The sequence below is a fragment of the Barbatula barbatula genome, assembly GCF_947034865.1.
Source record: "Barbatula barbatula genome assembly, chromosome: 24".
NCBI lineage: Eukaryota > Metazoa > Chordata > Actinopteri > Cypriniformes > Nemacheilidae > Barbatula > Barbatula barbatula.
Window position 1 is genome coordinate 3,655,396 of NC_136787.1, and position 25,577 is coordinate 3,680,972.

Consider the following 25,577-nt stretch of genomic DNA (forward strand, 5'->3'; position numbering starts at 1 on the left):
CACGGCGTTTCAAAGCTGACGCAATTACGTTCAACTTCCGCCTCCGCCATTTTGTGAGAGCTCTCCGTTGCTATCGACAGCCGTACAAACAGAAACAGAAGGAACGACTATTCTGAAGCTAAATTAACATCAGTTTTATTATTCCAACCCATACAAGTGTAAACTATTCCGTGCCTGCGTTCATTTTTGCCGGTAGCTCGTCAGTTATGTCGGAGGATCAGACTCTAGGCGAAGACCCGTTGATGATGACGAAGAACATGGAGGAAGATGATGGGGAGGCTCTGGGTGAAGAGCAGATCACGGGGATCGCTGGAACGGATGACGGAGGGCAGGGAGAAACGGAAGGGTCTAAGATAGATGCCAGTAAAAATGAGGAAGATGAGGGGTGAGTTGTTGCAATGTTTATATGACGACTTCAGCAAATAATCACGATTTACACCTCATTTTCTTGTACAACTATTGACTGTTTTTGTAATTGTTTATGTTTCCCCCGTTGGATTAGTTCATTTAATAGTGTAAATAACGCAGTTAATGCTTTTCATTCAAACGAATGAGCACCACAGGTTGTTCATTGCCGCAGTCAGTGAGTTAACCCCTTCAAGGACGACGGGACTGATCAATATTTATTACTGTATTGGGGAAACATATCAAGCAATGAATTACTAGTTATGTTACATCGGTAACAGTGTTTCTCAATGAGTCTGACTACATTGAGCCTCAATTATCGGCATCCTATCAGGTTCCGACTAATACGGAGAAGCTTGCGGTGGGCAAATAAAGCAAAAAAAGCACCTTATTCTGTGAGGTCCCTTGAAAGAATTAAAGATGTAAACAGAAGATGATTCTATTTCTCATGAAAATATGAACTTATACCTACCCTTAAGAAAATGATGAGAGATTTTTACCAAAAACATAGACTAAAGTAGGCCTTAACCATGGTTAAATTTTAGAAAATTTGGTTTGACTTTTGCAAATAACTCTTAGCATGTTTGCATTGTTATTATGTCTTCAAAGATACAATTGATAAACATCACACCATATTTAGTTTCAGCTATAAAGTTAAAATGATCAGGAAATGTGACATTTTCATATGTTATTACATCAATACATTGCTGTTAAACGTAATAAAAAGGGTTTTGATAGCAGAGCTCAGTTGTGTCCGGTTCATCAACAAATCTAACTTTGAAACCACCTCTCCAAATTGCATTAAACCGTTTTTGTGTAATCCCAAAGTTAGTCTCTTTCAGACTTGCTCTGCAGTCATTCGAAACAAGCCAATATTCTAGTGTTTATGATCTGTATTTTGCCAACTCTTTATTAAAAGCTCCATGGTACACTGAACTAAGACGTGCTGATGTGTTCTGAACAGCAGACATAATACTGTGAGACAAGGGTTCTCAAATCACCAGTACACTTAACTGGGAGAACAAGTGAGTTCTTGATAGTGAGCATCAGGGGCCGTAAGGGGGAGGCAGGTTAGAACGATTTTAAGGACGCTCCCGGAACGTGTCCACAGCCTGACGTGTTCGGGGGGAACACGATCACAGGGCCCAGACTAAAATTAAGACGGGGGCCCAGAATACCAAGGGGCTTGCCTGCTGAGCATGCATGTATACAATAGTACACACAAGCAAAATGCTGATTTATAAACATGAATGGTGGAGTGATTGACGAGGCAAAATGTAAGTTTATTCAATAACAAATAAAAGTATTAGAAAAATGCATGGTACAGCAAGTTATATGAAACAGCATTTTTATCTAAACGAGCAACGAGTTTTCAGTCAGGACTAGTTACTGATCGCTAATCATTGAACCGCTAACCGCAAGTAATAATTTGGATCGATTAATGCTGTCGGCTAAAAAATGTGCTTCTCACACGTCTCTGTTTTTACAAATTATGTTTGCTGCTTGAGCTACGGGGCAGTTGTGAACCAAACGCCCCATTCACACCATGAGCGACTAGCAACTGCAGAGTGATGCAATATAATTCCCTGCATCCATATTCGCCTACTTATACTATGCCCTAATAGTAGGTACTGTTTTGTCTTTGAATAGTACGTAGCAAACCCTGTTTTGTTTATATTATTGATTCAGTTCCGCATCATGCATTTAATTGATTAATTCTGTGTAGTGCAAATAAACTCCGCCCTCTCACGGTGGGTTGCGGGTAATATCAGCCCTTTTTGTGCATTGATCTACTTTTTGAATTGTCACCAAAAATAGAAGACGATCCATAAACTTTATGGATACTCATTTCAATATTCTATGATTTTCTTTTCCATAACGTGATGTACATCCGAGTGAAATGGCTTCTGAAATTTGAAATAAAGTAGGGCGGAACTTCATGTCACCCTCCGCTAATTGATTGGTTATTGTAGATTGTCCTGCTACACCATCGGTACCCATTGGACAGTCAGTATAGTCCTACCTCTTTTTGAAGCATGACGTCATGAAGAGTTGTTGTTTAGAGGGGGAGAGGAGCTTTATGTTTTTGATTAAAGATTACAACTGCAAATTATCTTAACAAAAACGCTGTGTAAGAAAATGAGTATTATCATTTTTAATTGAATGGTGACTTTAAGAAGCATAGGGAGGGCGGGAGAAGAATAAAGCCTGTTTGTTGTAGCTGGGTTATTAAGTCAAAGGCAGCTGTATTGGTAGAGAAGCAGCACATGGAGTGGAAGATGCCATAATAAAACACGCTTGACGCTATATTAAAAGATATAACAGCACAAGATCAATATACACCGATTATGCCCAATTCTGACAGAAAGACAATCGTATATGAACAATTTTGTTATTATGCTGTCTATAATTTACTTTGACTTTGATATTTAACATATGATTTATTTGGGCAGACAGAGTGAGATTGTGAACCTTAAAGCAAGTCTTACACCAAATGCTTGAGAAGTGGCAACCTTGCGTTCTTTCCATTTTTTTATCATTTGTATCCGTGTGAGTAGTTCATACATAGTATTTTTTTGCAAATCAGTTTTACATTTTAGGGTCTGCTTTGTAGGTACAGAGCCCACATTAACGGAATTGATCAAATGTATAGTGCTTCCTCAGCCTACCGGGGGACAGATTTATGAAACAAGGTAAATTAGCACAATTAGATTGCAAAAAAGTGTCTTTGGGGGCATGTTTGGCACCGTATAAAAATGTTAAACCGAGAATATAAAACCGAAAGGGCGTGCTGCGCATTTTAAACTGTTGGTGTTTAAATTAGGGGTGGGCCCATACCAGTTTTTCCTACTTTTTCTTGATCAATGTAGAATTGCATGTATTTTATTGTAGTGAACAAAACTTTAACGTATTTATGAAAGTTGACAGAACATAATGATATATGCTTTATAATGTAGAGCAATAATTTAAAATAGTAAATGCACTCATAATGGACAAATACTTGAAAAATGTACACGAGTAAAAGTAAAAAACAAATACGTCACAACCGAACATCTCTGCTGAACGACTTACCTGCTGAACAACTATGCAAATTATGAAATGGTCAAGGAGTTTTATAAACAGCTTTCAATATAATTATATAAATATGGTGAACAGGAAGTTGGTGATTACAGAATCAAACAGATCAGTTCTTTGACAATAAGAAACATTTTCAAAAGATATAAGCAGTTTTACAGTTCTTTCTTGGTACCTTCCGGGCATAGTGTAAGCCAAAGAGTCAATGGGGAAAAATATGATTTGTTCTTATGGGAGTAGAGTTATGAACTAAAACGAAAAGGTGTGTATTCAAGTAATAGTAGTAGTTTCAATGTGTCAAGTAATTAAGTTACAGTAATTAGTTACATAGTAATCGATTACACCCAAAGCTGCGTGTGAACATTGAGGAGGTTGCAGCTGCTTTAGATTCCCACTTTGCCAAACACATTTGCCATTCAAATACAAATGTCGTAACGTCTTCTGAATACGTTTGTTTATTTGTTCAGTGGGTTGTTTCAATGTTACACATTGTACAGTGGCTTGAGAAGGTATTCATACCCCTTAAAGTGTTAAGCTATTTAGAAGTTCTTTAGAGAAGAATGGCAGAAAATTGGCAAATGCAGATGTGTAAAGTTCGTCAGATCATACCCTGAAAGACTTGAGGCTGTAAAGGTGCTTTAACCAAGTATTAAGTTAAAGATATGAATACTTCTGCAATGTAATTTTTTTTTACATTTTCCAAGTTCTTATCTAATCTGTTGTCATTATGGTGTATGGAGTGTAGATTCATGTCAAAAAGTAATTTAAAGTAGTTTAACACAGAACAGCAACCGAATTAATACTTTCTTAATCCACTGTATATCATAAGGCAGTTAGCCTAAAGTGAAGCTAACACTTAACTTGATCATGATTTTTTATTAGAATCACAGATATAGTTCATTTGTTCTTTACATTGTTTTGTTTTTAGAGCTAACACAAATCCCATAGTTTCCCAAAATGTTTGCCCTGCGTAATTTTCTGAGCTTTTGTTTTCTTTAAAACTATTTATATTTAAATCATGCTGACAAATGAATGTTTAGTATTATAAATATTTATACGTACCTACCTACAAGATATAGGAAAAGCTAGGTGTCTTATTTTAGGCTGTGGCCTAATGGTTAGAGCGTTGGGCTTGTGATCAGAAGGTTGACGGTTCTAATCTCAGTGCCAGCAGGTCATGACTGAAGGGCCCTTGAGGAAGGCACCTTGCCCCTGATTGCTCTGCAGTAATGTGCCACTGTATAAAACTACTTGTAAGTCGCTTTGGATAAAAGCGTCTGCCAAATGAATAAATGTAAATGTCATCAGAAATCACATTGGGCCTCATTTATGAAACGAATGTACGACCGAAAACTGGACGCATGGTCTGTTCCACGCAAAACATGGCATGAGCGGATGCTACGATCAAATCTCACGACAGATCTCAGTTTGTGTATGCAAGTTTTGAGATAGGGTGATGGTCTGTGTACTCGTTACCCTTTTGATAACTGAAAAGGTTTTTTCATTTAGTATAACAAATGTAAAAATAGATTCCTATGCGATTTCTTAAATGAGGCCCTTTATGCTTATAAGACTAGTTAGTATTATGATTTACTTCACACATAACACGTGTATTCTCTTGTCTTTTTTTTACAGCAAAATGTTTGTTGGAGGGTTGAGTTGGGACACAACTAAGAAAGACTTGAAAGATTACTTCACCAAGTTTGGAGAGGTGGTCGACTGTACCCTAAAATTGGATCCTCTGACAGGCCGATCAAGAGGATTTGGCTTTGTTCTGTTTAAAGATGTTGAAAGTGTGGAAAAGGTACAGTGTTTTCGCATCAATCCAATTAAATAAGTCAAGATATTAAACCATGTTTTAATGGTGAAATAAATCTACTGTGTGCTTGACTTGTTTCTGCCTATGTAAAATTTTATATAAATTGTAAAAATTTAATATGGTTTTTGAAATGAAGCCATTAACTGATGATATCCATTCCTAATACACTTGCTTCCTGTCAAAGGTGATCACACAAAAGGAGCACAAACTTAATGGAAAAGTGATTGACCCTAAGAGGGCTAAAGCCATGAAGTCCAAAGAGCCTGTGAAGAAGATATTTGTAGGAGGTCTTTCCCCAGATACTCCAGAAGAGAAGATTAGAGAATATTTTGATGCTTTTGGAGAGGTATAGAAAAAGTGTATTTTTGTTTGTGTCTTAAAAAAAAGATTTAAGTCGTCCAGTGGTGTAACTTTGTTTTAAAAAGTGGTGGGGACAAAGACAGACCCCTCCCCTTTGGAAAACACAGGCTTACCAAAACACAACGTAAAGCAACCCTGTGGAGAAGGAAATGTTCATGTCAGCTAACCAATGTACGGCTGTTTATCTCAACTAACTTAACAACCCATATTGCCTGCTCTTGAGACCCCTAGGCTGGTAAAAGATTTTTAGGGTCAATACATTTTTTTATTCATATTTTGAAGCATAGCTGGAAAAGCATGACTGGTCTACCACAAACTCACTTAGATGTTAAACTCAACAATCAATATACAAAACCATAATTTATTTATTTTAGGATTGAAGACGTTATATTCATGTTTGTAATTATATTAAAATGAGCGAGACAACAATACTTAAAGAAAATATCATAAATAACTGTGCATATTCCTCATAGTTTTTCAGGAACTTGAAATAACACTGTACTTTAAAAATAATGAAATACTCTGTTATCATACTTAACAAGCACTTTTTAATACTTTGTCACTGGGTTTTACAAATATATAACTGATAAACAATAATAATGATCTTTGGCAAAAGATCAGAAATATAAAGATACAAGGTTTCAGAAGGACAGCAGTGACGAGCAGGATTTATCATGCATGAGGAAACAGATGGAAAATTTAAAATGCTCATTTTTATTTTCACATGTTATTTTGCTTAAGTTAATTGCTGTATAACACATAACTTTTCTATGCCAATAATATTATTAATGGACTTTCAATATTGTGTTTTGCTTAAAAATATTTTTTATATAAAACTATAGTTACAACCTTTTTCATTTGATTTAGGTTTGCATCAAATTCAAATACAACGTTCTGTCTTTTACGTGCTCAAGTTCGTTATTTTAAATGTAGACAACATGTGATCGACCGCAAATACGCACCTTCCGCAAGTGTTTCTTTATTCTAACATTTCTTTCTGTGATCGGCATGGAGACATGTGGGGACATTCTTGTATTATTGTTGCCCTCTTAAAATGTATCGCTTTCATTGTTTCCTCAATTGTGTAAGTCGCTTCGGACAAAAGCGTCTGCTAAATGCCTAAATGTAAATGTCCCACCAGCAAATTACGTCTATGATGCACTAGTGTGTGGTGTTAATGAATGAGATGAACACAACAATATTTATGTTTGTTTAATTGAGATGTGTGTTTCATCTGTGGCTTTCTTCTAGGTGGAGTCCATTGAGCTTCCAATGGAGAACAAGACAAATAAAAGGCGTGGTTTCTGTTTCATAACGTTTAAAGAGGAAGAACCAGTAAAGAAAATTATGGAGAAAAAATACCATAACATCGGTCTAAGCAAGGTACAGTGTTTTTCAGAGCAGTATAAATGCTCTCTTGCTATTTACGACCTGAAATTCATTGCAAATGGAATCTTTTCCAAGTTACAGGAAATTGCAGAAAACATTGAATGTGTATAGCTCTAGGTAGAAGTGATAAATGATTCCACAGCTACAACTAACATGTGCTCGTATTTTTAGTCAGTGATGCACTCTGATGATATATAGAATTGAATATATATTTTATTATATTCTTTTGCATTACATTAATGAGATTTTTGTGGAGGATTAATTCTCCTAAAAATATCATAAGGGTCAATACTGGTTTTGGTCTGTGATGGCGTTCTGAATGGTTGTAAATTTGTCCGCAGTGTGAGGTCAAAGTGGCCATGTCAAAGGAGCAGTACCAGCAGCAGCAGCAGTGGGGCGGAAGAGTGGGCTACTCATCCAGATCTCGAGGGAGAGGCGGTATGGGCTGAGCCTTATTCTCTCTTTAATATGAAATGCTAATCAAAGAAAGCCCTGTATATAGAGGGTATGCATTGACGTCCCTAATATTGAGAGTGTTTTGCCACTCAAGGGAGCTTGTTTTGGTGTGTTCACGTGGGAAGGTGACGTCACGTGCATACCCTCTATAGGCATGCGGCTGTAGTACATTCTTGATAGCTGATGAAGCTTTGACCACAGTATTCAATATTATCACAGGGATTGAGTACACTGTATGAAGACCATAAAACAAAGCCAAATACTCGATTACAATCATGGCTTTTTTGCTCATTACTGACAAATTACTTAAGTATAAATGACTTTACTCTTGACTATACTCTACACAGTACTTCAGGGTAGCTGTTATATAATATATGTCTACATGTATATTACCATAAGTTCCAATAAGTATTTGTGGGGTAGGCATAATTTCATACCAAATTCATGGTATGAAAGTTCCTTTTCTAACTGCTAAGGTATTATACAAAGTTGTGATGAAAGTATGGTGTTTGTTACAGGTCCCAATCAGAATTGGAACCAGGGATATGGGAATTACTGGAATCAAGGTTATGGAAATTACGGAAACTATGGCTACAACAATCAAGGCTATGGTGGATACGGGGGCTATGATTACTCGGGTTACAACAACTACTACGGCTATGGTGACTACAGCAGTATGTAATACTGTTTGTGAACGCAGATGAAAAACTAAGGATATATTGTATCGTGGATTGTTGGTACTCTTCCGGGACTATGACGATTGTGCACTAAAATTTCTGCGCAGAATGCACATGCTTGTATCATACATGCCTATGCATAGAACTCTAGATTATTGCTTTAATTGCTTATGTCTCACAGGGAAGGCTTGCTTGCACAAAGCTATTTTGTACATATGTATTATAATAACTATGGTGCTAAATAGAAAGGGATGTCTTAGCTTGAAACACATTGTCAAAGTGCCTTGAATCCATTGGAAAAGAACTGTAAATCTGTAGGCCATGCAAAAATTTATCACTGCCCACTGGGCGGTCTAAAAAAATAATAAACCATTTTCAAACATTCATTCATTTACTGCACAAATTTTTGTCTCTTACCATATTTACAGAGTACAGTATTTTGCAAAATGAGTACTATTAACGTAAGTATCTTGCAAGTATTACGTCAAAGTACGAGATGAATTCCATTTCGCCTTATTGCATTTTAGAGGGTGTGTTTTGTCTTTTCTTTAATTAAACAACTTCTTAAAATTCACATTACTCAGAGATATTCTCAACATGGCATACGACAACATATTTAACTGTAGATGTTTGCATTGTTTGTGTTTGTGCTCCTACCTCTAGATCAGGAGAGCGGTTACGGCAAATCCCCAAGGCGAGGTGGCCATCAAAACAGTTACAAGCCATATTAACATATTTACGGCGTGATTAACATTCAGGTATGTCATATCGCTGCTTAATATAAGCCATTTTAGTAGATAAAGTACTGTAATGTACGTTGCTTAATTTTTTTGTTTTTCTTTAAAGTTTCACAGCACCCTGAAGTGCTTTACAATAGTGGTAACATAGAGACTTTGGTCTTTTGGCAGTAATGTAACAGCTGGCTTTTGGCTGTTTCTTGCCATTATGTAACTGTAAAAATTAACAGGTACAGTACTGCTAAATGGGTACCAGAAAATATGGATTTACAACGAAAGAAAACAGAAGATTGTTGTCTCCTAACTCTGACATATACCTTGTTTGTACCTGCCAGCGGGGACTTCTTGCAGGCCATGAGCTGACTTCACGATTCTCAGGCCCGCTCAATGCGGACAGGGTACGAGAGGCGTACGCTCTCGAATGCTCCCATTTGGTATGGTCTTCCAACATCCTGTATACGAATTGTAAACAAACAACAACTACAGCAACAAAAACATAAAAAGGACACATCAAGCTTTAACCTTTGTTTTTTTAAATGTTCCTTTTTAAACTTATTGGGATTGGTTTTATGTAGCAATGCGTTATAATTTACTGCCATTTTTTACAGGCGCCTTCAAGTAATGGTTAAATATTGAAAAATTTAATTAATTTATTAACTGTTTACTTTTTGAAGGATACGGCTTTCTCAGGACTTTCTCCAGTGGTAATATGCAATTCTAATCTTACCTGTAATTGCTTACTTTCCCTTATTTGTAGCTCGAGTAGCTGTAATATCCTGTAGTCCATGAGCTAAAAGCTGGTTTGTACTTGGATGCCGCTGCGCTGGAGAAGTGCTTTTTTACATTTGTATTGTGTGATTTTCTACTGACAGCGGTGGACAAAGCTTTACCTGTAAACAATGTTAATTTCATCTAACAAATTCTCTTTTTCAACCTTTTAAAATCTTGAAAGGGACATATTGTCTATGGGAACTTCGCTTGTAATGCTTTCCTTTTGTGTTTTAATTTTCAATCAATTGAAGGTGTTGCCTTAAATGTTATGAACTCGGTTTTCAAATTATTATGCTGATTGCACAACAAAGTTTTTTAGCTAATTGACTTATCTTGTTTTTTTTTGTACATTCTATTTTAGTAATTTCTTGCCTCTGTATTAAAATTATTAAGAAATGGGATTCCTTTACATTTTATATAGTTTTGTTTTTCTAAAACATGATTAATCTTTTCTTTTTTGTTTTTCAGAGTGTGAGACACATGAAGGCCAAGACAGAAAGGAGGAAGCAAGATGTCAAGACATGTTCAAAACGGAGTTGGTCAACACATTACTACATTTATTATGACATGCACAGTCATGAGAATTAGTCTTAGGTTGCCAATCATTTTCCAGTTCGTTCAAACCAGAAATGACATTGAGGTGTTCGATCATGAACCCTTTTTTTGCTGAATTTGTTTTTCTACTTTGTTGTTCCAGAGTTTATGGTAGTTTATCTAATCTAAATCAGTGAAGGGATTCATAGAAACCACATAATTTAACAGTTATTTGTAAACAAAATATGAATTTATTGCTAACAGCATACAGCGTACAGCATTTAGGCCATTTAATATTCATTTCATATTTCAGTATTTTGCTACAGAGTTATGTAAGCCATTGAATAGTACAATGGATGAAATAAAGTATATCAGCTTAAAGTCAGTCAACTCTTCTTCATTGATTAAAAAAATAAATGACCCAAACATGTTATCATTTATTCATCCTTTATGTTGCTTCATTTAAAACAAGGTCAATATCTGATGGAGATTAGTCCATGTATTTGCTGTCAGGCACATAAATGTATCAATCTGCATTTTAATTGTTAAATGATATCAATAACATAAGATGCCAAGATGATAGTTTCAATCCCCTTTTACAGTAATATACTAATTTCTGTCATACAGCCTTTTCTAACAATATCTTGATCTTTAAACGAATAGAGAATTCTTTAAATGAATAGAAACCCCACAAATGCATTTAGTCAAGTATAAAGTTAGCGTTATAAGTACAAAGTTATTTGTCAGTAGTTAGAAGTTCAGGAGTCACATGACTCACATGACAAGTCACATTGTCATAGGAAATTGCAACATTCAAACTATACCCAAGACTCAAAACTCCTCTCAGAGGATTCAGACTTTATACGGTTTCCCTTGGTTCTTTTATACAAAAATTATTGAAATGGCTTAGTCTTGATGTGAAAACGTCAAGTCACGTGTTAAATACTACACTGAAACATTTACTTTTAATCTATAATTAATCGTGCTGTGGTTTAGAGAAATTGTGAATTTTCCCACTTGATACAAATCTGAAAAAACATATGTACACTACTATCTCTTACCAGATTTATAAAGAATGTTACTTGAAATGTATTTTATGCCAAAGCAGCAAAAGACAACATTTCACAATAAAAAGGAAATCTAAATATACTTTACAAGGGAATATACATTTATATGATCTAAATGGATTATGAGGGAATCACTCCTGTTGCAAGCAGAATTATTAACACAATAATTGCAAGCACTACCACACCAATTATAATCATCATCTTGGTGTTTTTCCACCACATCTTTCTGGCAACTCGCGATGAAGTCTTTTGAAACGAGTCAGCCTAAACAAAGGCAGATAATTACAGAAATATAATGTTGTTATGTCAAAGTAAGATTTTGCTGAACATATTTTGCCATTGCTCTAATGAACTGCAAACCTAGTAAAAACCTTAAAAGTTCTTCTTACATTTTCAAAGATCAACATTTACAAAGATATTTGGTATGTTTGTATTTGTTTTAAAAAAAGGACTGCTCTTGAGATGGTCTTAAAAGGCTTACCGTGGCTTGAAGGTCGTCTGTTTTGCCGATCAGGTCATCCAACCTTTCTCCTCGCTCCAGAACTTTGTTGATGTTGTCTTTGAGAATCACTTTAACATCATTAACTTGATCTTGAACTTGATTGAGTTTTGTAGGTCCTGTTTCAGTGTTGTAGTCCGCCTATGGGAGATTATAAACAAAGGAACTTTTGGGCACAACTTTACAAAACATTTACCATTATCACTTGAAAAGTATCACTCCTTCTGTAAATGTAAATTAAATGTACTTTATCTGTAATGACTAGTAGTCCTGAACCTAGCCCATATTATGTAAACGTAGTTATCTGTATTTGTTGGGTAAGTACACTGTTATTAGGCTACATGGTACAACCCATTTAACTGAATGTACATAACTATATGGCAGGGTCAGAAATGTTTCAATGGGTAATATTTCTGTTTTATATACAGTATATATGAAGAGTTTGGTTCCAAAATTATGTGTTTTATTATGTTATCATGTTTTTATTGTGTTAGCTGTATTTTTTGAGTTAGTTATTATGGCATAACTCAAAACAAAGCTACTGCACTTTGATTGATATTAATTGGAATGCACAATAAAGAAACATGATTTTTGAAAAGCTTTAAAAACTGAGTTATCTCAAACTCTTCATATGTAGTATATATATACGCATCCAAACACACACACACACATTTTTGTCCCATTTGACACCTCTTCCTTGGAAGCCATGGACTTCCTGACTAACAATCATATGCGACCGAGTCCAAAGATCTTGATCAAGCTATACAGCAGATAATGTTGTCATGACCTGTGGAAAACATTCTATCATGCATGTTGTGTCTTTGTTGATACACTACTGTATGCGACCTATTGAACACTAATAGCTTAACATCCCAACAGGTTTGTCCAACCTTTGAACAAATAACGTTAACCATTTAAATAAACAGCTCAAACTTTCCTGTACTTACCATACTGGTGCTGTTCAATACGTTCCCAGGTTCAAAAATGTCCCTCTTGCTGCTCTTATAAGTTTACCCCAAGACTATAACCATTGCTTGAAAATAAAGTTTGAAAACCCAACTTCTCATTCGTGTTAGCTAGAAGCACGTAGAAACAGGATGGAATATTGCAGAACTCATTTGCAAACAGACCTTCCCCTCCCAGTTAGGTTGCACATTAACCACATCCTAAGAGAACAATACTTCCTATTGGCTCTTTATGAGTCTTTTACATTGGTCCAACCCACCATCTACTTTACATGACTTGACGTAAGGCAGACCTCTGCTTATATAGACTACAATGGGCAAAGAACAATGTTTTCTGATCTGGCTTGCTAACAAAGGTAGAGCTGAGCTGGGAGTTATTACACTACCTGTTATTCCGAAGGTGTCAAACAGCTGCAGGGCTTTAAACAGGATTTGGACAAAGGGTTTCATTGTGAAGCTGTCTGACAACACCCCTTTTTAGAAATGTATTATACATTTGGATCTGAAATAATAAGTTTCTGCTGGACACGACAAATAGACTATTGCAGTGTAAAATTCCATTGAATAAAAGATGAATGTTTTCATGAATAAAGATGACGTTCAACTATTCCTTTTAGTTCATAAAACCTTCAGTATTGTTCACACCCTAGGTGTAACGCTATATGGATCATTAACAGGAGGTGTTGAGGAATTATACAGGCTATATTTGGACACAGCAGTGACCAAATATAAATAATGTACATATACCATTTGTTCTATATAATAAACAAATACAAATATGCAAAAGTCATTTTTAATGTAGATTAGATTAGCGCAAGACTAGGGGGATTTGTATTTTGTCCCAACTAGCGGAAGCTTTAAAACTACAGTTCCCATCATGAAACAACACCGTAACTTCCGGTGCCACGGAGGCACTTTGTGGACGGAAAATCTGACTTGCTTTTTCGATATGACGGTGATTTCCGTTCATGGTCGGGCGTTGAAGGCCCATCTTCTCCTCTGGATTGCAAGCACTGGGTTACTGGAGTTTTCATAAAAAATAAATGTTTAATACAGTGATTTTCTTCCATTCACAACAAATCCTAATCGTGATAAACGACTCTGGTTCTCCAGAGCATCGCAGTATGCGTGCTTCACTATCACATTGACACCTGTGTATTGAAACAGTGGCGTGTTTAAACGCGATATATTTATATGGTTTAATTTTAGCACTCAAGATGGATGCGGGTTCTTTAGATGGAACATTCATTCTGTGCCTCCGCTGGTCTTTTCTATAACTGCAACACTATAACTACTTCCTGGGCTTTCTCATTCCACTTACAGCTGCCATAAAAGTGAATAGAGTAATGGTTCTAAGGCCACGCCCATAAACGTTCTTTATACAGCAGCCATAATAACCATAGACGCTCAGTTGGTTGCATTTTAAGTAGTTTTGTTCACTTTGCGTTCACCATGAATCCTTCTTATAATAAATCAGGAAAAACTTTCCTATTCACATCTGAGTCTGTTGGAGAAGGGCATTCAGGTGAGTAAAACATTGCTTTAATAGGTTAATAGACAAAATTGTTATGTTAACATAACATGTCTCTATAAGTGTTTTCATCATGTCGGGAATGTGGTTATTTATTCAAATGCAATTTATTTGTCAAGAATTTGTAAACATTTTATTAGATAGTTTATTAAACTAAAACATATAAATAGTCTTTATTCAAGCAAAAAACGTACTGTTTATGGTATTGACTGGAAATAAGCATCTAAATATAAAAACATAAAGGGCTTTAAAGTAAATTTGAAAAGTCATAGCAACAATAACTGTATTTGAGCATTAGAAATAAGCTACTACTATGACTAAAGGTTACCTATAAAGCATCGCATTAACTTTAAAATCTTGCTTATTGCCTATAAAGCCCTGCGTGGTTTAGCTCCTCACTACTTAAGTGAACTTCTCACGTATTACAGTGCTTGTATTACAGTCTTTCACATGCACTACGCTCTCAGGCGTCAGGTCAGTTGGTAATACCTAGAATTTCAAAATCAAGTGCAGGCGGCAGATCCTTTTCCTATCTAGCGCCTAAACTTTGGAACAGTCTTCCCTGCACTTTCCGGGAGGCAGACACACTCTGTCAATTTAAATCTAGACTAAAAACGCATCTTTTTAATCTTGCATACACTACACTATCATAATATATATATTCCGAAGGTTTAGGCTGCACTAGTCAGATCAACCGTAACCAGGAACATTTCCAATAACAACTGATGCATTTGTTGCATCAAAGAGTGCAGGACAGTACTCTACTCTCAGCCAGTCTTGTCTCATTGTTCCAAGGTTACCAGAGCGGGCAGGACGCAGTCCATGCCCAGATCTGACAAATGCTGTGATGATAGAGCTGGACAAAGGACGTGGCGAAAATCTTAATGATAATCTTAAATCTTGTAAAAAGCGCTATATAAATAAAGCTGACTTGACATAACTTAAGTCCTGTTAGTTTAGGGCAGCTGTGCCACAAACTTAACATTGGGTGGTGGTGGTGGACTGATACATTTGTTAAGCACTGTATAATGCTAAACAGTTTTATTAGACATGTCTACACATATAGGTAGTTGCATTGATAATGAAGGAATCACCTTCTTAATCTTAATAACAATGTTGTTTTCTATACAACAGATAAAATGTGCGATCAGATCAGTGATGCTGTTTTGGATGCTTACCTGGCCCAAGACCCCGACTCCAAAGTAGCTTGTGGTATGATGAGATTTTGGAAATGTTGGAAAGCTAAATTTTGTTGATTTACACATCCTTTCTCTGAGACATATATCAACTTGTAATACATTGTTATAATTGTGTTTCATCTGGTTTAATTTAACCCTTTTTGAAACAGAGTGTGTGTCCAAGACTGGTATGATCCTTTTGTGTGGTGAGGTGACATCAAAGGCCGTAGTAGATCTACAGAAAGTGGTCAGAGACACTATCAAGAGTATTGGATATGATGACTCATCCAAGGGTAACAACTATCTTTACCCATCATATTATACCTATGTCAGCGGTTTTAAGTCATAAAGAGCTTTTTGTTACTCTTTAGCTACTTAATTTAGTGCGATAAGGTGTGATGATTAAAGAAACACATTGGACCATCTTTATTTCATGTACTTTCTCCAGGGTTTGACTACAAGACCTGCAATGTGCTTGTGTCACTGCAGCCACAGTGTGTGGAAATCAGTGACTGTGTGTTTGAAGGCAGAGATATGGAAGACATTGGTGCTGGCGATCAGGTCACTATATTGTGTTTAAAGTTTTATTTCAAACTTATATCATTTTTAAAATATATTATTTGTCAGCAATGTAAGGTGTGATGAAATATGCTTTATATTTTTCTTTTTCTTTATTTTGTGGACATATTCACTACTTTTTGTTTGTATTTTTACTTTTGTTATTGTTGAACTTGTATTTTATTAATGTTTTTTGCAATAGTCATATCAAAGCACTCCTTAATTCATTTAAATGCAGTATTTATATTGTGTCTCTTACTTTTCAAAATGTTTCTCCATTTACAAACATCTAAGTTGGATAGGTTTTATTTGTCAAAAGCTGATTTGTCTTTCAGCTTTTGCCAGAGGGGAACTGGAATCCCCTGGTTAGGCCTGGTTCCCCTCTGAGGTTTTCTCCTCCAAGGGAGTTTTGGGTTCCTCGCCACCGTTTGCATTCTCTTTTGCAGTGTTTGACTGGCCGGGGGGCTGCTAGAACTTTATAGTTTTATTTAATTAACACTGCATATAGGAATTTATAGTCTGTCTGATATTTGACCTGTGTTTCCTTCTCCTTATCTTGGGTGTGTGGTTCTAGGTGAAGGCCCTGTGCGTGTGTGTCTGCGTGTCTGTCTATGTGCGTGTTTGTGTGTGTGTTTTTGTGTGTTTGTGCGTGGTGTGTGTGGAGTGTTTCGTGTGTGGGTGTGGCTGAATCTGTGTGTCTGTGTCTGTCTTCTGTGTTTTCACCTTTTTTGTTTTGACTTGCATAACCTTATATGTTTTGCTTATAGTCAATAATTCAATATGTTTTCTTGTACAGCTGCTTTGTAACAATGAAAATTGTTAACAATAAAAAGCGCTATATAAATAAAGTTGACTTGACACTATTTTCCAACAGGGTTTAATGTTCGGTTATGCGACTGATGAAACAGAAGAGTGTATGCCTCTCACCATCATGCTAGCACACCAATTAAATGCCAAAATGAAGGAGCTTTCAAAGACTGGAGTTTGTCCTTGGATCCTCCCAGATTCAAAGACTCAGGTGAAAGGTTGATGACTACATGACTAATCATCTTACATAGTTCTCCAACATCTGGTTATCTCTGTATACAGGGCTGGAAACTCGCCAGATTATGATGTTTTTAATTATTAACAAAGGCACTGGTACTGCATAGGTGACTGTGGAATATCGTGACAACGTGGGTGCCATGGAGCCTCTCCGCATTCATACACTGGTCATCTCCGTTCAGCACACACCTGACATCACGCTGGCTGAAATTCGTCAAAAGCTAATGGAAAAGGTTGTAAAGGCAGTCATCCCCGCCAAATTCCTGGATGACAAGACAGTTTATCACCTTCTTCCTAGTGGAAAGTTCCTTATGGGTGGTCCACAAGTAAGAAAACAGAGACCCTCAGTGCTAATCTGAATTATTAGATGAATCACTAAATTAATAGTGGTGTCATCTATATTACTATTGTTTCTATACTTAAGGTTTTGCTAAAATTCTTATCTACCTTACTTAGCAACCCCATAGCAATGGCCTGGCAAATACTCAAAATGTTACATTATTTTCATTAGTTTAACAAGTGAATTCTTATTTTTTTCAGGGTGATGCTGGTCTCACAGGAAGAAAGATCATTGTTGACACGTATGGTGGATGGGGTGGGCATGGCGGTGGAGCTTTTTCTGGTAAAGATTACTCAAAGGTGGACCGCTCTGGTGCTTATGCTGCCCGCTGGGTGGCCAAATCACTTGTCAAAGCCAAGCTGTGTCGGAGAGTTTTGGTTCAGGTAAGACTTATTGATATCTTAAATAAGCTGTTGGTATTATGAGACATAGAAGTAAAACTTGAATGAAGTAATTCGCAGGAATCGTAGGCTTTGTTTTTTAATTACATTTATGCTAATGTTGTAACATTTGTTGCTTTTTATAGGTCTCATATGCTATTGGTATTAGTCACCCTTTGTCTGTGTCTATTTTTCATTATGGGACGTCAACGCGAGATGAAAACCAACTTTTAGAGATTGTTAAGAATAATTTCGACCTGAGGCCTGGGGTCATCGTCAAGTAAGTGAAATGTTTATTCACTTAAATGAATAAATCACCTAAAAATGGTCCACATTGACTTGACCATAGTGATTTCCATGTTTCTACTATGAAAAGTCAGTGGAGACCATTTCCTTTAATTGCTTAACCAATCCTGTGATAAGAGTGTGAGCAAAAAGTTTGTGCATCTCTCTGTTCTTCAAAAGAAAAATAAGGTGTTGTACTTACAATAATATTTGTTTTAATTAAAGGGATTCTTCACCCAAAAATGAAAAATTTGTCGTCATTTACTCACTTTCGAGTTGTTCCAAATCTCTATACATTTCTTTGTTCTGATGAACACAGAGAAAGATATTTGGAAGAATGCTAATAACCAAACAGATCTTGACACCCATTGACTACCATAGTAGGAAAAATACTTTATAATTCGATATTTTGAAGAATAAGGACAGCAACAGCTCTGGGCAACTTTTGACTACCATAGTATTTTTTCCTACTATAGTAGTCAATGGGGGGCAAAATATGTCTGGTTATAAGCATTCTTCCAAATATCTGTTCATCAGAACAAAGACATTTATACAGATTTGGAACTTGAAGGTGAGTAAATGGTGACAGAACTTACATTTTCAGGTGAAGTATCCCTTTAAGTAATTGTGATTTGTGAATAAAAAAAATCGATTGTGAAGGAAAATGTGGAATATAACACACACACGCACTCACTTACGATTTTACAATCTATTGCTTCATATTACATTAAATAACATTTTACAGGGAGCTTGATTTGAAGAAACCAATCTACCAGAAAACAGCCTGCTATGGACACTTTGGACGAGAGGAATTTCCTTGGGAAAAGCCCAAAGAACTTAGCTTCTGAAATATTTAGACATCAGAATAACCCTGAAATTCCAGATCATATTTTAATAATTTAGTGTATGGTATTACTGCATAGCTTTTTAAATGCATTGATCATTGTAAATGTTTTAAATGATGACTGAAAATATGAAACCACTTTTTATATTCTTCAAGATATATCACTGGAGACTAATAAAGACTACTCATCTTCTGGACTGCAACTTATTAACTGCATTAACTCGTATACTGCACCATAACTTTAATAACAGTATTAACTCATCCACTGCACTGTAACTTCAACAACTGCATTAACTCACCTATTGCATTGCAACTTTAATAGCTAATGTCAATAATTTATGCACAGTTAAGTCACTTGCACTATTGTTTAGTCTAAATTATTATCTGTTCATAGCCACCTGTACATTAATGTTCATAGTGTTGATGTTCATAGTATATAGCCATCTGTATATATTGTTCATAGTACAAACCTACTGTCATATTTTTATAAGAACATACCTACTGTAAAATATTTTCATAGTCCATGCCCACTGTATAATATTTTCTCAATATTGATTTCTGTATTTATTTAAACTCTATATCCTGCACTTGCTACCTTTCGTTACACTGTACACTGTATATGTGTAATGACAATAAAGTTTAATCTAATCTAATCTAATAAAAAAATATTTTTTAGCACCAGTATTCAGTTGTTTCAAAGAGAATATTCAAAATGTACAACTGAACTTGTTTATGTATTTGGTTTAACTGGAAATATAAGAATGGCGCACAAGAAATATATTTTCTTTATTTTCCCTGCATCTTTTTGGGTATACTTGAATAAGAAAGCTGTGCACTTCCAGTCTAGCAGGTGGCGCTGTGTGCGGCAGCATATTAAATAAACTTTGACGAATAAGAAGCACAAGATGGGGTCACGCATGAAGGTGAGAATCTGCCGAATTTTTGTTTATTTATGCTGTTTCATTTAGATAATAGATTGTGATTTTTGTGGTATTTAATTTTGCTAGCACAGTTTGAAGTAAAACGTGGTTATTAATAAAGAATGAGATCAAATACGACATTTTTATTTCTATCTTAAGGTGCTTCGGGTGTTCAAAGATCTACACAAAACACGAAAAGATGTATTTAAAGATGACAACAGAGCTATGACAGGTATCCTGTAATATTAAATTCAACCCCCAGTTTCAACGCATTTTACGGAGATGCTACAAAAACAAAGAACTGTTTAATTATTTCGGTTTTATTTGATTTATTTGTTTATATATTACTTTAACGTTTGTTATATTAAGTACTTATATTTTGTACTCATTAAAACTACTCTTCGATATCTAATGTTTATACTATGCAGATTTGATCGTTTGTTTGTAAAAAAACGTATGTTTATAATGATATTTTAATTATTTCAGTCTTCGTTAATATCTAATCTAACTTGTTTGAATGCAAAGCTGCTAGGTTAAAAATAAACGAAGAATTCAAAAGAAACAAAAGTGAAACATCAGATGAAAATATTAAAGAGGTATGTCCCGGTTATATGTATATCAAGCTAGTGTGTTGGATCACGGTGTTACTGACCTTTCCCTGACCTTACCTTTCTCTTAGATGCTTAAAATGGCCCGATCAGTAGAGACCATCCTTCGTGAAAATGTAATACAAGCAGTGCATGTGGAGGAAAATAAAGTGTGTAAGTAATTTGTGTGTAATTTGACATTTTAAGGGCTGATAACTGTTTTTGCCTAATGATTGTTGCTTATATTTTTGTAGTGTTACGGCCACGGAAGAGCCTCCTGCTAGAGAACGTACCTTACTGTGATACCCCAAGAAAGACATAACTTGAAATATTTACTTTTTATTGATAGTGACACCAATCAGTTCAATACAGGTCATATCTTATTTTCACAACCATCATTCAAGTTTTCTGTGCAAATATTTCAGAAAGATTTGTTCCTCAAATACTTGTTTACTAATACAAGGTCTTTGAATGACGTCCATAATCATACTATTTAAGATGTTAAATTCCACTGAAGATCACACAGCAGATAAGTCTAATGTAACTTTAAAACGTGTTACATTTACGATCATGCTCCATAATGGAACTTACAGCTACACTGTAAATATTTATTTAGTATAGTGTTTAATAAATTATAATACAAGCTTGTTTTACCTTTTTTGCTTTAATCCTTTGTTTCCTTTTTAATGTCATTAAAGGCTGGAATACACTACACGACTTTTAAAGTCTGAATAGATTTTTAAAAAACTAGACATCAAACACTTTCAGAAGTTTTGCAGAGAAAAATCTGCAAACTGAAAATCTGAGCAAAAGTCTTGCAGTGTCAAACCTTACAGAAACCTCTAGATTTTAACTGATTGAAACTAGCCAAGCTTACTGTACAGATTTGCGCAACGTGTAATCGATGTTTTAATATCGATTAAATATCGCAGAATGATTACATATCCATTAAATGATGTTATGCGATTCTTTTGATTCTTGATAAGTTATTTTGGCCGTACTTCTTCTTTGTACATTTTATTTCAGGTTGCAACAAACACAAGTGCATATATCCTACTACTGTGAATTTAGAGTCAAGAGAAATGTCTATATTTCATTATACATTTTCATATTCCTAATAAAGCTCCACACTGCACTCACTCGGTTTCCTGCATTTGGGCCATCATATAAGATATTACTTACATCCTTCTCATCAAATGTTCTGCTTTATACGCCACGTTAGTTGTAAATACCACAAAAAGTGTTTCCATTGCTGTTTTGCAGAATACGCCTTTATTTCCTGAAAACACACACAACGCAAGGTTGTGGGTTCGAGCCCAGGGGATTGCAGATATGCCAAAATATAAATGTAAAACACAACTCATGCGATACGCGGGAGCTTTTGCGAAATTGACGTGTTTCCATTGGTCGTATATTCAATGCTCTATTTCAATTTGTGCGTTTTGAAGGGTAATGGAAACCTGCCGAACATTAAGGAGTTTATATTGTTACAGCTTCTCAGAGGGGCTAATAACGTCGGGTGCAAGAACTATAAATATGTACCAAATAAAACGAAATTACCTTCAAACTAAATTGAGGATAATAGAAATAAAAACGCGCGCTAATTGTCCATGTCCTACAATAGCCTGCATCAATAACCATTGTAACGTTATACATTGCCTTTTGGAGTACCTCTCTTGTCTATTTTTTATCTGCATCTACTTGTTTGTTCTATTACACCAAAACCGTGTGAGTTGATTAACAACGATAATAAAATCTGTCCCTTGGGCACATAAAACAAGCTCTAGTATGTAAACAGCGCCCTGTACTGGGGAGGGCGCTACTGGCAGCGACAATGGTACACACGAGGCAGTACAACAAAGGATAATTCTGGATTAATTTTTTTTTTAAATCTTTCATATAAATCCTAATACACTAACGCTTCCAGTCAATGTGACTGTGAAAAAAAACCAACCTCTAACAAATAATTTACTTTTACACAAACACGTCAATCACAAAACACATAAAAACGTTTATTTTTTATTCTTACAAATAATCAACAATATGAATTACACTTAGAAAAGAAATACGACATTTGTCGATTAAACTGGGACGAATCGTTCACACATGCATCCCACGCTCGAGTCTTCGGCTGAAAAAGATAGAAGCGGAATACAGAAGTTAAGATAGCATAGCTTTTGAAAAACTTCACAGAACATATGTAAAATGGACCCTCATAAAAGAGTGAATAATCTTGCCCCTAGATCAGGGTCAGATGGGTAGTGTGTTTAATCAAAGGGTCAATCGAACTCTGTAACCTTCAAAAAAGTTTAAAACGTAGCCTATAATTTAACAAGTAAATATAAGCATAACATCAAATTACAGCCAACTTTTAGAATATTAGCGTCCCTAACAAGCTTTACTGATATAAATAGGCTACACATTTTATCTGCATGTTACATACCTCGTGTGAGTGCGTGTATCTCCATGCTGTAACACGCATAGATGCGATGCTTCTTCTTCTTTAGTTTTTTATTTGGCGGATCGCCGTCTTTAACAGAGCATTACCGCCATCTACTGTGGCAATGAATCAGAAACCTTTATCCCTACTAGTCAGGACCCGTGCTTGCAATGTTGCTGCGTGTTCAGCCCCCCCCGTCAAAAGCCCAGATCCTTCCCAGCATAAATAAAATAATAATAAAAAACAATTACATTCTATGAATCAACTGAGAATCCCTTAGAAATTTTATTAATTCTCTATATTACAATGTACAATGACATGTTCCACTGTTTCATTGACTCCACACAATTCACACAAACCTATAGGATGTTTTCCTATTAATTGCAAATTTGAATTACGACCTGTATGACCTAACCTTAATCTAGATATAGTGTGTTCCTCCTTCCTACTGCCATTGGAGCTCCTACCTTTCCCTACCACTGGTTGAACTGAATGAATTGAAATCTACCCTTTTGTTCATTATCCCAGAATGATTGCCAGTTTTTAATTATATCTCCTTTTATAATTGATTTTATTTCTCCTTTGCTGTAAATTAAATCCATGTCTATGATATCTTTTGCCATTTCTTGTTTTGCTAGTTTGTCTTATTTCCTCATTCCCGGATACTCCTTTATGGGCTGGTACCCTGAGAAAGTGAACTACCTTATTTGTCTGTTCCATCATATATAAAATTTCCATAACTTCTAATACTATATCTTGTCTTGTGTCAGACCTCTGTGCATCTATGCACAACAAGGCTGAACTTGAATCTGAGCATATTAAAGATTTGCTCACTCCCATTTCATTTATCCATCTTACTGCTATCACGATCACCATTAGTTCTGCTGTAAACACTGAGAGATGATCTGATATTCTTACCCCCCCTTCATCCAATCTTGGAATAACATATGCAACTCCCACCTGACCATTCTGAGGATCTTTAGAGGCATCTGCTCATAGTGCTAGTATTTTATCCTATTGTTTTCTTCTGTCAATTCTACTTTTCGCCGGGTGATCATCCTTCTGACCTTTTAAGGTTGTCCAATAGTTCAATCCCAATTGTTTCCTTCGTAGTTGCACTGGCATCTCCCCCACCTCAACCTGTAACCCTGAGATTGGTGTGGATGGGTAACCTCCACAACATATTCTCAATGCCTTTGCCTGGATCCTTTCTAATTTCCCTAACTGTGTCTTTGATGCTGACCCATACGCCATGCATCCATAATCTATTATTGCTCTTATCATTGTTTTATAGATAGGTATTAGTCCCATTTTATCTGCCCCCCATTCACATCCTGAAATACATCTCAATTTACATTTATCCTCCATCTTACTGATATGCATATTCCATGTAATACTATAAACAAACCACCAAATTAATTTGACTTGCTCCAATTTTTTATTATAGAGCTTATTTTTTATTCTATTCTTGTTTTTTTATTTGTAAAGATAATGTACTTGGTTTTCTCTACAGATAATCGAAATCCCCACTTATATGACCAACTTCCAACCTTATATAACTGTTTGCATTTTCTAAATAATATAGTCCATGTTCCTGCCTCTTGACCACAAAGCTTCATCATCTGCAAACAGTGATCTATTTATGCTTCTATCCAAGGAAGCACATACATAATTTATCATAATAATAAACAAAATAGGACTTCCAACGCTTCCTTGAGGGGTTCCGTTATTACTTTTCCCTTTTCTTGATACATATTCTCCATTCTTTACTTGTATATACCTTTCTTTAAAAAATAATTTAATCCAGTTATATAATCTTCCACCTATTCCTATCTGATCCAACTTTATCAACAAAGCTTTCTCAACATCGGAAAAAAACTGCTACCACCGATTCTTTTTTTATGAACGCTTTCCTTATGTCTGACTCCAAATTCATGATTTAATCCATTGTTCCTCTTCCACATCTTAACTTACTTTGATATGGAGAGAAATCATTTATCTTCTCCATTTGATTCCTTAGCCGCTCTGTAATAATTTTTTCCAGTAGTTTACATAAATCTGAAGTCAAGACTATTGGTCTATAATTCAAAGGAATACATTCTTTACCTGTTTTTTATAGGAATAACCAAAGCCTCCTTCCAGCTCTGCGGTAGAATTCCTTCTTCCCATATCTTATAATACACTTCTAGAAGTGCTTCCTCACTTAGTTTCTTTAACATCACATGACTAACTCCATCTTGCCAAGGTGTAGAGTCATTTGAGCTCTTTAGTGCTCGCTTTAATTGTGAAATCGAAAATACATATGTTATATCTTGCATTCCTCTTCTTTTCCTCCTTATAGCCGGATGATCTTCTAACAGCCTCCCCCTCATTTCCTTTCTTTCTTTCTATTTTTTTTTGTTAATTTCCGCTTTCTCCTCATCACTTAGCAGGATTATTTTTGGACCCATCTGTGTATATCTGGACACTATCATTATACTTCTGGTTCAAATAATTGTGCACTGCTACTTCCAAAGATAAACACCTGTTTTTATCATTCTTTACAGAGTTCATTTGGAGATCCACACAAGGCATTCTGTACAACCAAGGGGGTATTATTGACGTGACTATCGTATTTCTCATGACAATACCATCTATATCCTTTGCATCTTTATCACCATTACACCCAAAACGATTAAAACTAGTATAGTCATGCTCCCAACATTCTCTAAACACA

The 25,577-nt window shown here is 35.6% G+C and overlaps 4 protein-coding genes across 9 annotated transcripts; 3 read left to right on the top strand and 1 right to left on the bottom strand.

Moving 5' to 3' along the window:
* Position 1: 1 nt before the first annotated feature.
* Positions 2-12,391, top strand: hnrnpd (heterogeneous nuclear ribonucleoprotein D). 5 transcript variants are annotated; one of them, XR_013786232.1, is made up of 9 exons: positions 2-385; positions 5,116-5,284; positions 5,484-5,645; positions 6,911-7,042; positions 7,390-7,486; positions 8,023-8,166; positions 8,845-8,939; positions 9,254-9,622; positions 10,158-12,391. XR_013786232.1 is itself a non-coding variant. In XM_079449229.1 (8 exons), exons 1-7 carry the CDS (start codon positions 207-209, stop codon positions 8,910-8,912), a joined length of 951 nt encoding a protein of 316 aa, XP_079305355.1. In that variant the 5' UTR covers positions 2-206; the 3' UTR covers positions 8,913-8,939; positions 9,254-11,365. The 5 variants fall into 5 exon arrangements, 2 of the variants coding, with proteins under 2 accessions (XP_079305355.1, XP_079305354.1); XR_013786233.1 differs by having other exon boundaries at positions 9,254-9,352; positions 10,158-10,653; XR_013786234.1 differs by having other exon boundaries at positions 8,023-8,178; positions 9,254-9,352; positions 10,158-10,246.
* LOC306889872 (vesicle-associated membrane protein 8) lies at positions 11,411-13,059 on the bottom strand (the record flags this gene model as incomplete). The annotated part of the gene is made up of 3 exons (XM_079449236.1): positions 12,737-13,059; positions 11,772-11,930; positions 11,411-11,554 (listed from the first exon to the last, which is right to left on the bottom strand). The coding sequence occupies exons 1-3, from the start codon at positions 12,737-12,739 to the stop codon at positions 11,411-11,413; spliced, it is 306 nt and encodes a 101-aa protein (XP_079305362.1). The 5' UTR covers positions 12,740-13,059.
* A 646-nt stretch (positions 13,060-13,705) lies between these two features.
* mat2al (methionine adenosyltransferase II, alpha-like) lies at positions 13,706-19,107 on the top strand. 2 transcript variants are annotated; one of them, XM_079449237.1, is made up of 9 exons: positions 13,706-14,279; positions 15,420-15,497; positions 15,634-15,756; positions 15,912-16,024; positions 16,896-17,039; positions 17,173-17,391; positions 17,606-17,788; positions 17,932-18,065; positions 18,816-19,107. In XM_079449237.1, the coding sequence occupies exons 1-9, from the start codon at positions 14,207-14,209 to the stop codon at positions 18,916-18,918; spliced, it is 1,170 nt and encodes a 389-aa protein (XP_079305363.1). In that variant the 5' UTR covers positions 13,706-14,206; the 3' UTR covers positions 18,919-19,107. The 2 variants fall into 2 exon arrangements, with proteins under 2 accessions (XP_079305363.1, XP_079305364.1); XM_079449238.1 differs by having other exon boundaries at positions 14,155-14,279; positions 19,071-19,107.
* Positions 19,108-19,757: 650 nt separating this feature from the next.
* Positions 19,758-21,559, top strand: lyrm7 (LYR motif containing 7). Its single transcript, XM_079447989.1, has 5 exons — positions 19,758-19,837; positions 19,994-20,066; positions 20,360-20,430; positions 20,514-20,595; positions 20,676-21,559. The coding sequence occupies exons 1-5, from the start codon at positions 19,820-19,822 to the stop codon at positions 20,741-20,743; spliced, it is 312 nt and encodes a 103-aa protein (XP_079304115.1). The 5' UTR covers positions 19,758-19,819; the 3' UTR covers positions 20,744-21,559.
* Positions 21,560-25,577: the final 4,018 nt, after the last annotated feature.

Coding starts and splice junctions, on each gene's coding strand:
- hnrnpd (XM_079449228.1), top strand. CDS start 207: ATGTCGGAGGATCAGACTCTAGGCGAAGACCCGTTGATGATGACGAAG. Junction 5,285..5,483: donor ATGTTGAAAGTGTGGAAAAG/GTACAGTGTTTT, acceptor TTCCTGTCAAAG/GTGATCACACAAAAGGAGCA. Junction 7,487..8,022: donor CAGATCTCGAGGGAGAGGCG/GTATGGGCTGAG, acceptor TGTTTGTTACAG/GTCCCAATCAGAATTGGAAC.
- mat2al (XM_079449237.1), top strand. CDS start 14,207: ATGAATCCTTCTTATAATAAATCAGGAAAAACTTTCCTATTCACATCT. Junction 15,498..15,633: donor CGACTCCAAAGTAGCTTGTG/GTATGATGAGAT, acceptor TTTTTGAAACAG/AGTGTGTGTCCAAGACTGGT. Junction 17,789..17,931: donor GTCGGAGAGTTTTGGTTCAG/GTAAGACTTATT, acceptor TGCTTTTTATAG/GTCTCATATGCTATTGGTAT.
- lyrm7 (XM_079447989.1), top strand. Junction 20,431..20,513: donor CAGATGAAAATATTAAAGAG/GTATGTCCCGGT, acceptor CCTTTCTCTTAG/ATGCTTAAAATGGCCCGATC. Junction 20,596..20,675: donor TGTGGAGGAAAATAAAGTGT/GTAAGTAATTTG, acceptor ATATTTTTGTAG/TGTTACGGCCACGGAAGAGC.